Below are 16,114 nucleotides of genomic sequence, written 5' to 3' on the forward strand. Positions count from 1 at the left end.
GCATTTTTGCAGAGCAAAAGTGAGAAAACCCTTCAATTTCAATATCTTTTAAAGATTTAAAAAAGGACTATGTCCACTACTGTGTCCTTCTCCCATCGATCTAGAAGTGATTGCAGCTATCCTTGTCAAATAAATTATTTTGTTTGTTGCTAGGGCAAAAAAGATGGAACATCAGCCAGAAAGGAACAAAGGTTTTTCCTTTTATTGTGTGATATTGTGATTTTATAGTTCTGATGTATTAATTTAATGTAATTGGAATGTATTTTATGTTGTTGTATTTTATTGTATATTGCTGGGCTTGGTCCGCATGTAAGTCCCCCTGGGGAGATGGGGTGGGATACAAGAATAACGTTGTTGTTGTTGTTGTTGTTGTTGTTGTTGTTGTTATTACTAAAGAAAAAATTGGTCACAACTCCAGTAAATTCAGTAGAAATTGATTCTGAGTAAATTTACAAAAAGAACAGTCCTTTTGATACAAAGAAGAAGCAAAAAGGATGTGAGTGAATTGAAAAAATAAGAAGGGGGATTTTCCCAGTGGAAACACTAGGAACAAGTTTTGGCATTCTGCTATTCTCAACTGGCTGCACAAAACACTTTAATTTCTCACTTCTGTAAAAATTCTATATTATTTTTAGGTTTTTTTTTTAAAAAAAATGTCATTCCATTGAGGCATTTTGTTTCTTTTTTGTTTTAAATGAGTTAACCAACATTACATCCCCAAATTGATATTGTGTGTGTGTGTGTGTGTGTGTGTGTGCATGCATATACTATGTATCTTTATAAGTGATTTCTTTCTTAACTGTGTTTTTAGCTTTCATCACAATGAATTTGTTTGGACATAAATCTAATGTCTGGATTGGTCTTCAGAGCAACAATTATGCAAAATGGGTTAATGGACAGGAAGTGGAATATTCGAACTGGTCTCCGGTAAAAGTAACACAGGCAAGTGTGTGTGTGTGTGTAATACCATCTTTTGTGACAGAAACACACTAAAATTTTATTCGTTAAATTCTTTGTAAACACTGGTTTTAAAGATTTCAGTGTTTTAAAAACAAAGTAGATCCATCTTTTCATGATTGTGATGTGCCTTCAAGTCAACATATGGTGACAACTTACCAGCTGTTATGAACTGTGGGAACTGAAGTCCACAGCACCTGGAGGCCCAAAGATTGGGAACCACTGCAATAAAGGAAGCCTATCATAGGGTTTTCTTAGCAAGATGTATTCAGAGATGGCTGAGATAGTGTGACTTCCCCAAGATCATCCAGTGCTGTGGTTCTCAACCTGTGGGTCCCCAGGTGTTTTTGACCTACAGCTCCCAGAAATTCCAGCCAGCTTACTAGCTGTTAGGATTTCTGGGAGTTGAAAACATCTGAGGACCCACAGGTTGAGAACCACTGATCCAGTGGTTTCTATGCTGAGTAAGAATTGAAACATTGTCTCTTACCATCTTGGTTCAACTCTCAAACCATACCGCTGAATTAATTCTCATTGCACTTCTTAATTAAAAGACAATTAGAATATCTCTTGGTCTATCTAAAAGGCTGGTGTCATCTCACTGTTAAATTAGATAATAAATCATTTGCTTTATTTCTAATGTTCAGGGTTGAAAACTACTGCTGCTGCATATATTTAAAAATTGTGTTAGCAGACTTGCGGTAACCCTGCAGGTTGACAGTTTTAAAGAAATGCACCCCCCCCCCCCCCGACACACACACACACAATAAATGTAAAGGTTGCAAACTCTTGGTGGAGGTTGTGTTTGTGCCAAATACATAAAATTATGGGTGAAAGAATAGAAAACCAGCAAACTAAGCAGTGGATAACAGGACTTCACACTGCAATATAGTGTTGCAGGCTCAACTTGTTTTCTTACTGTTCTTACTTTTTTATATATATAATGAGTTTCCAAAAGTAATTTTCACTTTATTTTCTACTATACTAATTTCAGAATCATCGTGATAACAGCTCTGATACTCAGGGAGACATTCCACTCTGTGCTTTGATATTAAACAACCCTGGTTTCAGTTCAATGGGAAAATGGGATCTAGAAAATTGTGACAAAAACTATGGGTTTATCTGCCAAAAGGCTCAAGGTACAGAATTGTTTTTGCTTAGATACTTTTACAAAAAATTCAAAAATTAATCCTTGAACATTTGTGTGTTACAATGTATGAATCTGTGTCCATAGGTGACTCATTCATGATTTTTTTAGCATGCAGACTTCCAGTGATTTCTTTCAGTTTCACATTGAACGTAGCACATATATTTTGAGTGTCTGAACAGAGTTCTCCTTTACATAGGAAGTAAATGGAACAGCTCCTCTTCATAGGTAGATCCCACAAGTATATTAATCTCAGGGGCCATAACTAATGTGGTGTGGGATTACAGGGATAATATGTACATGTTAACACACACACACACTATATATCTGCACCAGGTGTGGGAAGATATTGTTGGAACTGCAGATCACAGCATTTTTCACCATTGGTTATTGTAGCTGAGGTTGTAGTGGGTTGCAATGCAAAAAATTCCCCCACTGGCATATGGGAACGCACATGCAGTACACATATGTACTCTCTCTCTCATTATATCTTTATGGTTTTCCCACAATCTCAGAAACTAGGGAACATTTCACTTAGCATTTCAGTTGATCACCTGAATTTCAGGGAACAGTACATTGGGCTTCACTGGCTCTTGAGATTCTGGCTTATTTGGTGCCATTTGCATTCATAAGAAACACAGTGGAAACATTTTAATCTAGAGATCTCACCTCTATTCCTCAGGCAATATATGCAATCCAACAAAATTTTTGTTTACAATATATACACACTTCTTTGGTATAGATTTAAGAAAAGCACAATAGATGAAACAGGTAGATTCCATAATGCAAGAAAAAAATGTTATATTTTTCCAAAATTAAATATTTCCAAGTTATGTGAAAGGCATAATGGTAACAAATTATAGGTTTGTATCTCTCAATTTAATACCAGTAACATTCACAAAACCAAACAGAACACATCGAATTCTCTGCCCATAGAATTTGTATTTACATTAAGTCTACTAGAAAGACTTGAAGAGGATCGAATATGGTCCTTCCCATTCGGCTCCAAATCAATGCATCTACTGGTTCTGTTTCAAAATATTACCCCAATTGATCCAATCTTTTCTTATATACCCACTAATCCACAATCACGGAAAACTGAACAAATGGGTTCTTAAGATCATGATATGCTTAAGAGAAAATATGGTTATGACCTATAAAACCCCAGGGTGTACTTAGGTCGCAACTGACACTTTGAAAAGCCAGATGCTCTTTAAAGTAAATGCAAAACTAACATTTTAAATAGTTTTTGAGTGCCTCTTGATCTTTTATTTCCCACAGATACCTCTAGGTATACAGTAGACCCTTCAGTGATGTACCCCATTCCAAAAACTCTGGAATATGCAAATAGAACATATATTTTAATCAGTGGTAATATGACTTGGTATATGGCATTAAAAACATGCAAAGAAAATGGAGCTGAATTGGTCAGGATTGCAGACCACTACCACCAGGCTTTCCTCACCGTTTTTATAAATCGACTGGGCTACAGTCACTGGATTGGATTATTCACTTATGATGTAGGTATTTGAAAACGTCATCTCTTTATAATAGTTTATTAAGCTTATTCAAATATTATCTATATTTCAGTAAAGATGTATATTGGGTTTGTATAAAAGACCAACTCTTAATTTCAGCCATTTGAATAGAAGAGAGGGGGCAGTGTGTAGAAGCAGATCCCAGTAATATAGCTCAGTCCCATAGGTACAGAGAAATACATCATTATGGTTGGTTCCAGAGCTTTTATTCCACTGGCAGGGCCACCCATCAGTATAGATGTGGTCGGAACATTCCCACAAATGAAAAGAAGAGATACAGTTTTCACTGATTCACTCTTCCTTCTGTTGTTCCTGTCCTCCCCACCATCCAGTCTTATTGATAGTGTCTGTCTTCTGAAGGAGGTATTAAATCATGGAATCACCTATTTGGGAGGCATTCCAGAGTCGAACCTCTATTTTAATGCAGGAACAGCTAGAGCATCCCCAGCAAACAGCTGTCCTGTTCATTTTGGAGAAAAATAGACCACACCACCTCGCTAGGTAATTGATTCCACTGTTGAACCATTCTTACAGTCAATAAGCTCCTTCTAATTGCAATTGAAATCTACTTTCCTCTACCTAGATATCATTAGACCTGATCCTACCCTGTTCTCTCCTCTCTGTGACAGCCTGGCTACTGTGGTGGTCTGGATGAGGGCAAACAAATTGAAACTGAATCCAGTCCAGACAGAGGTCCTTCTGGTCAGTTGCAAAGGCCGAACAGGGCATAGGGTTACAGCCTGCGCTGGATGGCATTACACTCCCCTTGAAGGTGCAGGTTCACAGCTTGGAAGTCCTCCTGGACTCATTGCTGAGCCTGGAACCCCAGGTTGCAGTGGAGGCTAGGGGGGCTTTCATTCAATTAAAACTTGTGTGCCAGTTGCACACGTACCTTGGGAAGTCAGACTTGACCACTGTGGCCCATGCTCTCATTATATCCAGGATAGACTACTGTAATGTGCTCTTCATGAAGACTGTCCAAAAGCTTCAAATAGTCCAACAAGAGGCAGCCATGTTAATAACTGGGGTGGCATATAGGGAGCACACAACTCCCATGTTACTCAGCTCCACTGGCTGCCTGTTTGCTACCGGGCAAAGTGCTGGCTTTGGCCTATAAAGCCCTAAATGGCCCCGGCCCAGTTTACCTTTCCGAACACATCTCCCTTTACAAACCACTGCGAAGACTAAGATCTGGGGATACCCTGCTTTTGGTCCCACCACCGTTACAGGCACGTTTGATGGGGAGGAGAGACAGGGCCTTCTCAGTGATTGCCCATTGGCTATGGAACTCCCTCCCTGGTGAGATTAGATCATTCCCCTTCCTCCTGTCCTTCAGACAGATGGTAAAGACCTGGCTGTGGGACCAGCCTTTGGGTCAGGGCAATGAGGCAATAATAGGAAACCTATTCCGCTGACTGGAGCCAGCATGGTGTCCTGAGTTGGTCTGAATAGCTGTTTTTAAAGTAGATTTAACTGATTTTAATGTTTATATATATTTATAATTATTTTATGTGCCGGCATGGAGTATTTGCCATATATATGTTGTACTCTGTCCTGAGCTCCTTTGGGGTGAAAAGGGCAGAATATAAATGTTTTAAATAATAAATAATATATTTAAAGGATGCATTCCCATAACTTCTCACTTCTTTTGACAGGATGAGCATAGCTTTGAGTGGTCGGATGGTACCAAGCCTTTTCATACGTTCTGGGAAGATGACGAATCCAAGACTTCTGGAAACTGTGTTTATATAGACGTTAATGGACACTGGAGAAGTACTGATTGTGAGAGATTCTTGAATGGAGCAGTTTGTCACATTTCCTCCAGTAAGTTTGTTGTTCTTCAGCATGATCTATGCGATTCCCATAGGATGCATCTATTTTATCTATTTATTTGCCATATTTGTATCCCAATTTGTGTCACCAAATGGGACTCAGAGCGGTCTGTGCAGTCCAAGTATCAATCTCACAGCTGTGTGCATCAGGGGTTGCAAGACCAAAAACCTGAAGATGATTTTCACACATTTAACAATTGTGTAGCCGAGGGAATTTCAACAGATCTTGCTTGACACAGGAAACAAGAAACACCAAATGAAACTCCCTCTGCTACAGAACTATAAAGGTACGGGAACCTTTTCCAGTTTTCACTCTGGCAACCCTATTTATGAAATATCTTAACCGATAAATCAATTGTTATATTTATTTTACACACACTCTTCGCTAAGACCTCATTTTGAGCTTCAAACACCTTTTCAAAAGTAGAAAAATTGTGAAAATTGCTTGTTTAAACTTGTATATCAGCAGTATTACAATGCAGAGCATTTGCAGTAATCTCCTTACCTAAGGAAATGAGAGCTTTCCTCAAATGCCAATGAGAAGTTGTAATTCCTATATACAAATTATGCATGTAATGTTGGATGCCAGTCTGAGGAGTCTTAAAAAGGATTAAACAGATTTATCAAATGTAAGCCAATAAATGGCTATTTGTCATAATGTTACATATTATCTCCAGCATCAGAGGCCCCGTAATACCACTTAAAGAGAAACATGGACCAGTGGTTCCCATTGAGCCCATTCCATGCTTTTTATGGACATCTGTGTAAACAGTATACTGTCCTAGTTAATTTAATAGTGTTGACCCTGGAGAGCTTTTTGAACTAAGAGAAAAACAAATTACAAGAAATGTTCCAATGAAGAATAGTAAATACTTAATGTGGACATGCAGTGTGCTTTGACACTCTTGAAGTTCCCTAAGAAAGCAAAAATTCAACTAAAGAGTTGCCCCATTTCCTCCCTGATTTTGACATAAAGCAAAAGACATGGGGCATAAAATGCATAGTCTTCTCATATACTTATGAAACTGGCCAAAATATTATGTAGTTGTTACAATATCCAGGGAGCGGGGTGAGCTCCCGCTGTTAGCCTCAGCTTTTGCCAACCTAGCAGTTCGACAACATGCAAATGTGAGTAGATCAATAGGTACTGCTCTGGTAGGAAGGTAACAGCGCTCTATGCACTCATGCCAACCACATGACCTTGGAGGTGTCTACAGATAACGCCAGGCTTTTGGCTTAGAAATGGAGATGAGCACCAACCCCCAGAGTCAGACATGACTGGACTTAATGTCAGGAGAAACCTTTACCTTTACCTTTTAACATGATTTAAACATGACTAGACTTAATGTCAGAGGAAAACATTTACCTTTACCTGTTACAATAAACTGGTGTAAAGTTTGTAGATCCTTTAGAAATTAAATTCAGGGAGTGGGGATTGTCCTTATTTAAACATTTCCTTCTATCACAGAGAGGAAGCCAACAGGAAATAGAACCTGGTGTGACGAAAAGATTGCCCCTTGGATAAAATTTGAAAATGGATGCTACAACTTTTCCACAGTTTTTGAAAACCTGACCTTTGATGAAGCATTTGAATTTTGCAAAAAGCAAGGTAATTTCTTGATCAGTATAGAGATTGGCAAAGATTTTATAAGCGTTGCATTATTTTTGTCAATATTCTTTTCCAAGTTTTAATTTAATTTTTATTTTAGGCAATCTGCTTTTGATGTAGTTCTTGACCTGTGGGTCCCCAGATGTTTTGACCTCCAACTCCGAGAAATCCTAACAGCTGGTAAACTGGATGGGATTTCTTGGAGTTGTGGGCCAAAACACCCGGGGACCCATAGTTTGGAAACCTCTGGTGTAGTTGGACATAATGGTTACAATCCACAGAAAGTTATTTGATAGATCTGTGTGTGTACATCAGTCTGCAGTACCATGAAGTTCTTTTTAAAATATGAATACATTGAGCAGTTTATATGTAACAGCAGGTTACCTTTGGTGGTACCAACTTGAGATTTTGCCTCTCCTCTAGCTCAAAAAAACATAGCCTTCCTAAAGGAAAAGGCGTGTTCTGTACAGCAAGGATTATTTATTTTGATTCAAAAGAATTGTTTGGAAAACCAGCGCTTTCTACTTTCACAACTCAAGATCAGAACAGTGAAGGCGCCCTTCTGCAATCTCCACTCCTTTATATACTTTCAGAGATCACAAGACCCCAAGCTGAAAGGATGTAAACTGACAACACTATGTAATACAATTTTTGTTCCTGGGTTATAATTGTCGTTTCCTAACTGGTTCTGTCATAAAAACATGGAAAAACTTTATTAAACTGCAAAAACGTTTTTACGGAACATCCTGCATCATATTTTGCTATAGTTTTCCAATGAATATCTCATAGAGTCTCAACCAATTCAATATAGTTTGTAGCAGCCACAAAAACGAAGTTTCTGGAGTATAACAGCTACTTTCAAAGTAAGTATTGCACAATTAAACAGGAAATAACACTTTCAAACGAGGAACAGGTTTTTTTTTCAAATTTTGTTACATAGTGTAATCTGGGCACATTATTTTAGGAGCAATATAAAACATTAGTTTGATTTATTACTGTTACTTCCTCTGTATTGGTCAGAAATTGCAACTGGAGAGGTTGGATATTAAAATAGAGAAAGGGAACCTGGAGCTCCCATCAGCCCCAGGCCAACTCAGCAAATGGACAAATGTTGTGGAAATTGTAGTCTAGAGGGCCTCAAGGGCAACCAATTGTTTTTTATTTTATTCAAATGTTACCTCAAGGCTCTCAAAATGGCATAGTTCTTCCTTCCCATCTTGATTTTATCTGCACAACAAACCTATGGTGTGTTTTGAATTGAGAGATATAGGCAAGCCCATGGTCATCCAGTGAGTTTCAGAACCGATCCAGACTGGAGCTCCCAGTAGCACAATGGGATAAACCCTTGTGTGATTTGAATCCAGAGAGAGCGAGTGAGCTCCCTCTGTCAGCTCCAGCTCCCCATGCAGGGACATGAGAGAAGCCTCCCACAAGGTTGGTAAAATATCAAAAATCTGGGCATCCCCTGGGCAACGTCCTTGCCAATTCTCTCACACCAGAAGTGACTTGCTGTTTCTCAAGTCGCTCCTGATGCAAAAAAAAAAAAAACGATCCAGAAATCCGTTTCTCTGATCTTACTGCAACATGCTGCTTGCAACAATATGCTTCCTCTCCCAAGAAGATGTGAAAGCATGTTTGTCCTTGCCCAGTTACCTTGCTCTTGTAGCAGACATTTATCTGACATTGTTCTTTAATCCAAGAATGTGTCTGTGGTGTTGAATAAGAATACACCGCATCAGGAAGCTGGCTGAGGATGTATAGATATGTATATCCTGCTTTTCAAATGAATTATCTGAGAAGCTTACTAGTCAAGAAATACAGGAACAAAATATAAAACTGTTCATGGCTTTAGAGCAGGATTTCTAAAATATCTTTTCCCCCTCCAGCTGAGCCTCCTTGACCTGTATGAGCTTCACTGGAGGCCCCTTTCTGGGTTGCCTAGTTATCTACATATACATAAAACAGAAACCCACATTTGTTTATTGTAAGTGTGTTTACTGCTGACCTTTGCTCATAGTCTCAGATGGCATACCAAAATAATACAAATCTGTGAATGCAAAAAATGCTGGAAAATTCAACTCAACTTTCATCTAAAGAACTGAGGGAGAATTGGCAGCAGTCTAGTTACAATGCATTATATCTAACCAGTGTAAACTCAAGACACCCAAAACAAACGGATCTGGAAGTCTTAAAACATATTTTCATGTGAGTAGAATGTCAATAAGGAAGACACAAAGCAAGATTCTCTAAGAGGCACTAGAAAAAAAGCATTTTCTGTGGTGGATTATATAACATTGTCTCCTGCCTCTCATGTCTATTTTGTAGACAATTTCGAGTGTCAGTCTTTCAGGGCTTTTCAGAAAATGTCCTTGCATTGCTATTGTCCTCGGTTTTACTTTGACTTGTCACCTGTGGCAGTTTTAATTTGTTTTCAATTTTAGACATCATATTTGTGTGTTGTATGGTCATATTTTAAACTCATGTCCTTTGTTTAATCTGTTTTGTGTATTTTAAAACGTATTTTGTAGAAATACGTTTTAATATGTATCTTTTATAGAAATACATTTTAATATATGTATTTGTGGCATTTTTACAATGTTTCTGTTTTTAAATTATTCTGTAACCCACCTTGAGCCATAAGGAGAGAAGGGTAAGAAATAAAAATTACTATTATTATTATTATTATTATTATTATTATTATTATTATTATTATTATTTTGCAATCCAACCAGAGAGATTCTGCCATGGGGCAATTTAGAAATTCAATAAATGTGTAAATAAATAGCATGTTCATAGAATTCAGATGACAGATTCTTGCCATTTTCCTCATAAAAAGAAGAAATGTAATTGTAAAGCAAACCTGATAAGTATTCCTAAATCTGAAAAAAAAGTCTGAAGTACTCCCTATAAATTGAACAGGAACACACAGCAACATTTATTTATTATTTATTTATTTGCCATATTTATATCCTGCCTTTTCTACCCCGAGGAGGACTCAAGGCGGCTTACAAATGGCACTTATACAGTGCCTTAGGCATAAAACACAGACATGAAATAGAATTATAAAAATTAAAACAGACATAAAACATAATACATTCCAATATAAGACACATCATCCAAAGGCAAGGTCTAAGGCAGTTTCAAAACCCATTGCACGATAACCAGGTTTTTAAAAAAATGTTTTGGACTGCGCTGTTTATCAAAGGCCTGCTCCCAAAGCCAAGTTTTTACTCTCTTCCTAAAGGTTAGGAGGGAGGGGGCTGATCTAATATCGCTAGGGAGGGGGTTCCACAGCCGGGGGGCCACCACTGAGAAGACTCTGACTCTCATCCCCACCAGTCGTTCTTGCGAAGGAGGTGGGATCAAGAGCAGGGCCTCCCCAGACAATCTTAAACTTAGATCTGGTCTATATTTATTTTCAGGTTCTCACCTTCTGACAATAAAAGATGAAGATGAAAACATCTTTGTTCTGGAAGAACTGCATCTTTTGGGATCTTTGGTTGAAATGATTTGGCTGAATATCCAGTTTCTCAATGATAGTAAGTATTGTTATAAGAAGTCATGATGACCACCAGCTTGTATGGCTTCCAGAGGCGATTAGACCATTTGGCCAGGGAGATAAGGCTATCAGTGGCTCATAGATGTGATGGCTGTGTATTATCTTCACTATGAGGGGCATTATGCTTCTCAGAACCACTTCTTGTGCAATACAAGTGTGTGCAGAGGGGGTGCTGTCATGTGCATGCCCCACTTTTGAACTTTCTAGTGATCCACTGGAGGAAACAGGCTAGGCTAGTCAGACCTTCCCTCTGATCAAGTTTGGTTTTTCTAATGTCTTCAGCAAAGGGGAAGGAAAGAAATTAGACACATGACATGCTGAAGGAAATTGCATATACCTCCTCAGAGTGGACTGATCCGCACTAACTCATAAGGTGTAAACAAATGCAACATCCTGTACTTTACCACAGTCTATTTGACCACTTAGCTCCTCCTCCATATTTTCTTGTGTTGTAATGAGACAATCCCTCACTTAAGATGATTCCTCACTGTAGAATTAATGCAGTTTGACATCTCTTTAACCCCAAGATTATGGGGAAATTGTAGTTTGATAAGACCCCAGCAATATTTGGCAGACAAAGCTAAAGAACTTGTAAAATTATGGAATCTCCTAGGATTCCATACCATTGTGCCAAAGCTGTTAAACTCATGTCAAACTGCATTCAAGCCTACTTTGAACACCAACTAGTATAGAAGTTTTTGGCCTACAACTCCCAGAAATCCCGGCCAGTTTACCAGCTTTCTGGGAGTTGAAGGCCAAAACATATGGGGACCCACAGGTTGAGAACCACCGTACTAGTATATGCTTGTTTCCTGGAAGGGAAGCTAGTTTTTGTCTCTCCTCAATCCCTGACCCCTTTTTGGTACATTTGTTTTCTTCTGCTTTGACCTATTATAGCTGATTGGGAAGTGGCTCGGAAGTATAGTCTGCCACAAACTGTTCATTCCTGTTCTACCAGATAGGGACAAAAAGACAAGTATTGTTAAGGCCAGCAGTCCTTATCTCAGTGCCTTGTGTACTTAAGATATGCTTCAGATTATATCTACTCAGAAAACATTTGAAAGATTCTTACCATTCTAAATCTTACTTGGTATTCCAGACCAGAAAAGGTTTCTGCTTTGTGCATCTAAACTTCAGTTGAGATATTTGTATGCTACAGTACTCTTATAGAATCATAGAGTTGAAAGAAGACCTCGTGGGCCATCCAGTCCAACCCCCTGTCAAGAAGCAGGGAATCGCATTCAGAGCACACCCAAAAGATGGCCATCCAGCCTCTGGTTAAAAGCCTCCAAAGAAGGAGCCTCCACCACACTCCGGAGTAGAGAGTTCCACTGTTTAATGCCTCACACAGTTAAGAAGTTCTTCCTAATGTTCAGGTGGAATCTCCTTCCCTGTAGTTTAAGGCCACTGCTTTGCGTCCTAGTCTCCAGGGCTGTAGAAAACAAGCTTATGACTTCCTCTCACATGGCCATCATGTCTCCTCTCAGCCTTCTCTTCTGCAGGCGAAACATGCCCAGCTCTTTAAGCCGCTCCTCATAGGGCTTGTTCTCCAGACCATAGGGTTTGTTCTTCATTCAAAGTTCATGCAATTTTTCAAAAACAGTTTTGGATAATCTAATGCCTCAATTAAAAGGAATAACTTAACATCTGAATTAAAGATTCATTGTGCTTTCATTGTGATTTTTTTTAGTGTATAGCCTATTCCTTCCTTCCCTAACTCTCTAATTTTACTGGAATGAAAATTCTCAAAGTCTTAAATTAATAATAATAATTATCCATAAATACCTCCAGTATAGGCAATTTCTTGTGATCCAGCCTGCAGTTGTTATCCACAGTTTACCAGAAGGCATTAGGCAATATGGACTTTTTCCATACCTCAGTTTTGGGCGAGAATTGATAGAGATCTATCATTCTGCTAAAAATGTTTCTTAGGAAGCTCGCATGAAGCTTTACTTCTTCCTTTAGCAGCATCTGGGGATGAAATGACAACTAGATCTTCTTTATACATTGTTGGAATGTGCAGGCTTTGTAATGATTTCAGTACCTTTATCCCTAGATGGTACAATAATCTGGTTTGATGGTTCTCCAGTTCATTATTCAAACTGGGGCATGAATAAACCTCTGTTGGGTCAGACAAAAGGAAATGTTTGCACTGCCTTGAGAGCCACAGATGGAGCCTGGCAAGTATCACCCTGCCAAGAAAGGAAAGGATTTGTTTGTAAAACCCACACAGGTATGAACTTGCATTAAATGCAAGTTACACATTTATATTATAGACTTCTTCCTTTTGCTTTTTCTGTAATCATATACAGTTAATTGTTTGGAAACCCATGCTATAGTGATGGCAATCATGCTTTAGATGTCTCATTGATCTCATGCTGGTTTCCTAAGAGTGCAAGTGGCATATTTTGCAGTCGACAATAGAAAACTAACTTGTTTCTGAGCAAAAAAAAAGGGAGGGGAAGAGGAATCAGTTTCTTTTATTTTTCCATGTCTTTGCATTATACATTCTTCTCAACAGAAATGTAACTTTCTTTCCTTTCTAAGGTAAGTAATGAATGTATTTGATTGTGACATTAACAATTGTTTCTATTCCAAGTAAAAGGTTTAGGTCTAAACTGTCTCCGCCAAGAATAAACATTAATTTCCGTAGGATAATGGATTTATGACGGAGTGCTTTCTTATCATGGAAGTTAGCAACTATAATTTCTATTCCAAGTAGATACCGTAGTTTAGGACTCCCAGTATTTTACATACACATAACTCTGAATTATAAGATTAATAAAAATGAAAAGCACTTCTGCTGGTGAAGTACTTCTGCCCTGAATGGAGACTTTTCATAGCAACTTTTCCTTAAACTCAGACATTTTGTAATTAAGATGTTATTGCTTAGAAAAATCTTCCTTGGTTCTTAGAATTTTCTGGACAGATACATACAATACACCAAGAATTAGTTTTATTTATTTATTTATTTATTTACATCATTTCTATCCCACTTTTCTCACCTGAGGGGACTCACGGTGGCTTACAGATCTGGCGAAGATTCAATGCCAATAAAACAAAAATACAATACAGTAAAACATAGAGCAATTAAAAATAATTTACATTAGGCATTAAAACACATGAAACAATATGCAAAACTTAAAACATATAAAGTGCATAAATCCATTCGTCCAAAAACCTTATGTGTAATCCTTGAACCAGGCTGTGTCAAAGCCATGAAAAATTTTGTCTTGGCGTTTTGTCTTGGCGATAAGAGAGTGTTTCCTTCTCCGTGTAACCATGTAAGCAGTGAATTACGGTATATAAGATAACTTTTGCACACTGTTGAGTGATTAGTCATTAATTTTCAATTATTTTTCAGACTTTCATGAGATTACAGTACCATCAGTAAAAGGTATGCTTTGTAATAATTTGCTATATTTTAATTAAGCTGAAGTATGTTGTTCTATATCAGTTACTGTTAAGATTTCCCCTTTCTTTCTCTCTCCCCCCCCCCCCCCGCCCCCCAGTATCAACTCGTAAAATTGTAATCCTGGCCGTGTTATCAGTTTTGGTGATAGCTGCCACGGCTGCATCTGCCTGTGTGTGGTGCTGGCACAACCCTAGTCGTCACTTTAGAAGGCTACAGCAATTCAGAAAGGCATGTTCCTCAGACGGGAACTCTCCAGCTACTGCAGTTGAACAAAATGTCCTCATTTCTGATTTGGAGAGGAATGATGACCTTCAGTGATACAACAGCACCCCAGATCCAAAAACTACTAATAGAGCTGCAATTTTATCACCTGGATTTTATGACTCTTTACCTTTCCGTGCCCATATGACCAAAGAAAGGAATGACCTCTGGCTGCATTGATATCCCTCAAGACCATCTTAATTGATAACAACCACAGCAATAACAACTTTTCAAATTATAGGTCTTTGGCTCTAACATTTTTGTCTTCTCCTGGAAGACACTTCTGCCTGATGAAGATTCCAATGGAGCTTTGAAAGCTTGCATGATGTATTTTATGCATTTTTGGTCGGGTCAATAAAGGTATTGCCATTTTGTAAATTTTGGGTGGTGTTGCATTTTGCTGTATAGCCAATGCCACTACCTCTGAACACCTTGTAAGTGATACAATAGTGAGAATCAACAAAAATTTCTTTAATACACATGATGCTTTGTGTGTTTTAAAGAAAGGCTCTTCAGCCTCTTCAGAAAAACTTCAACTGATGAACTGGTTCCAGTTTGTGACAGTCTGTCATATACAGTGTTCCCTCACTACTTCGCAGTTCACTTTTCGCGGATTCGCTGTTTCACAGTTTTTCAATAAACTCTAAAAGACTATTATAAATCATAAAAAATTACAATTTACAGCCTAAGGAAGGGAGGAAGGAGAAGCCAAAGGGAGAGAAAAGGAGCCCAAGCGGCAACAGGAGGAGGAGGAGGTGATTTATCAACATACGATTGGTTGATAAAGACTTAAAATAGTGTATAACTACTAAAATAATGTGTAAATATTAAAATAAATACAGCGTCCCTACATCGCGGATTTTCACTTATTGCGGGTGGTCCTGGAACCTAACCCCAGCGATAAGTGAGGGAACACTTTATCTCCTTCATCAAGTTTTAACTTTAAAGCAATCCTTGATTTATAATGGAACAATCCAGAAACAGACCTTGCAAGGACTGAAAAATGTTGGACTCAAATATACATCTAGAAGCAGATTGGAAAGTAATGTGTACACAGTCCAGCAAAACAACTAGAAGAGTCAAGATCAAGGATGAGATCTCTTTCAAAGTCACCTTTATCTTGGCTCTGGAAAATGACCATGGATGATAGTGCTAGAAACAAAACTACTCAGCCATTTCCACTGAAGGCAATCAAAAGGATAGTCTATACTTGATCAGAAAGCCAGACTCACTGCAAGTGGACTACCATCGGCTTTCATGACATACAATGACTTTGGATGTGTATCCCAGGTTTTTTGGCTCTACTTCAGCTTTGCCCACTTTACATGAAGTCTGGGGATATCCCAGAGTTTGCTTGAACCTCCAGAGTATCTCTGGGCTTAACAATAGTCAGGACAGCTGATCAGCTCCAGTTCAGCTGATCCACTGTCCTAACTGACACTGTTTCCATCATCCTTTTCCTGCTCTGAAAGGGAATACGTAGATCATGGCCATGTCACTTCCACTCTTAGCTGGCCACAAAGCTCCAGCTAAGCTCTTGGTTGTCATGACTTATCTTGGTTGTCTGCCCTGAGTCCCCTTGGGGAGATAGGGCAGAATACAAATAAAGTTTTATTATTATATTATTATATCATTGGCACCTCTACTGATATCAAAATAGAATGGCTCTGTAACCATCAAGAAGGAGGGGAAATCTCCATGCAGTGGAAACTGGGGAGTGGGATATGACACTATGATGTAAGTGAGCATTAGTCAGCTTTCTGACTATTGCATTCACAACCAACCACAGTTTGCAA

The 16,114-nt window shown here is 38.5% G+C and overlaps 1 protein-coding gene across 3 annotated transcripts in view; it reads left to right on the forward strand.

Moving 5' to 3' along the window:
* The window catches only part of pla2r1 (phospholipase A2 receptor 1), an 82,141-nt gene extending 67,554 nt beyond the window's left edge, over nt 1-14,587 (forward strand). For 2 of the 3 annotated variants that reach the window (XM_062965298.1, XM_062965309.1), the window contains exons 22-30: nt 812-942; nt 1,952-2,096; nt 3,386-3,624; nt 5,298-5,466; nt 6,943-7,083; nt 10,506-10,622; nt 12,699-12,875; nt 14,007-14,039; nt 14,155-14,587. In XM_062965298.1, the coding sequence (XP_062821368.1) occupies nt 812-942; nt 1,952-2,096; nt 3,386-3,624; nt 5,298-5,466; nt 6,943-7,083; nt 10,506-10,622; nt 12,699-12,875; nt 14,007-14,039; nt 14,155-14,375 (1,373 nt within the window). In that variant the 3' untranslated portion in view covers nt 14,376-14,587. The remainder of the gene's footprint in view (nt 1-811; nt 943-1,951; nt 2,097-3,385; nt 3,625-5,297; nt 5,467-6,942; nt 7,084-10,505; nt 10,623-12,698; nt 12,876-14,006; nt 14,040-14,154) is intronic. The other variant, XM_062965303.1, reaches the window with a different exon arrangement.
* The last annotated feature ends 1,527 nt before the right edge of the window (nt 14,588-16,114 follow it).

Source organism: Anolis carolinensis, chromosome 1 (assembly GCF_035594765.1).
Source record: "Anolis carolinensis isolate JA03-04 chromosome 1, rAnoCar3.1.pri, whole genome shotgun sequence".
In the NCBI taxonomy this organism is placed as follows: domain Eukaryota; kingdom Metazoa; phylum Chordata; class Lepidosauria; order Squamata; family Dactyloidae; genus Anolis; species Anolis carolinensis.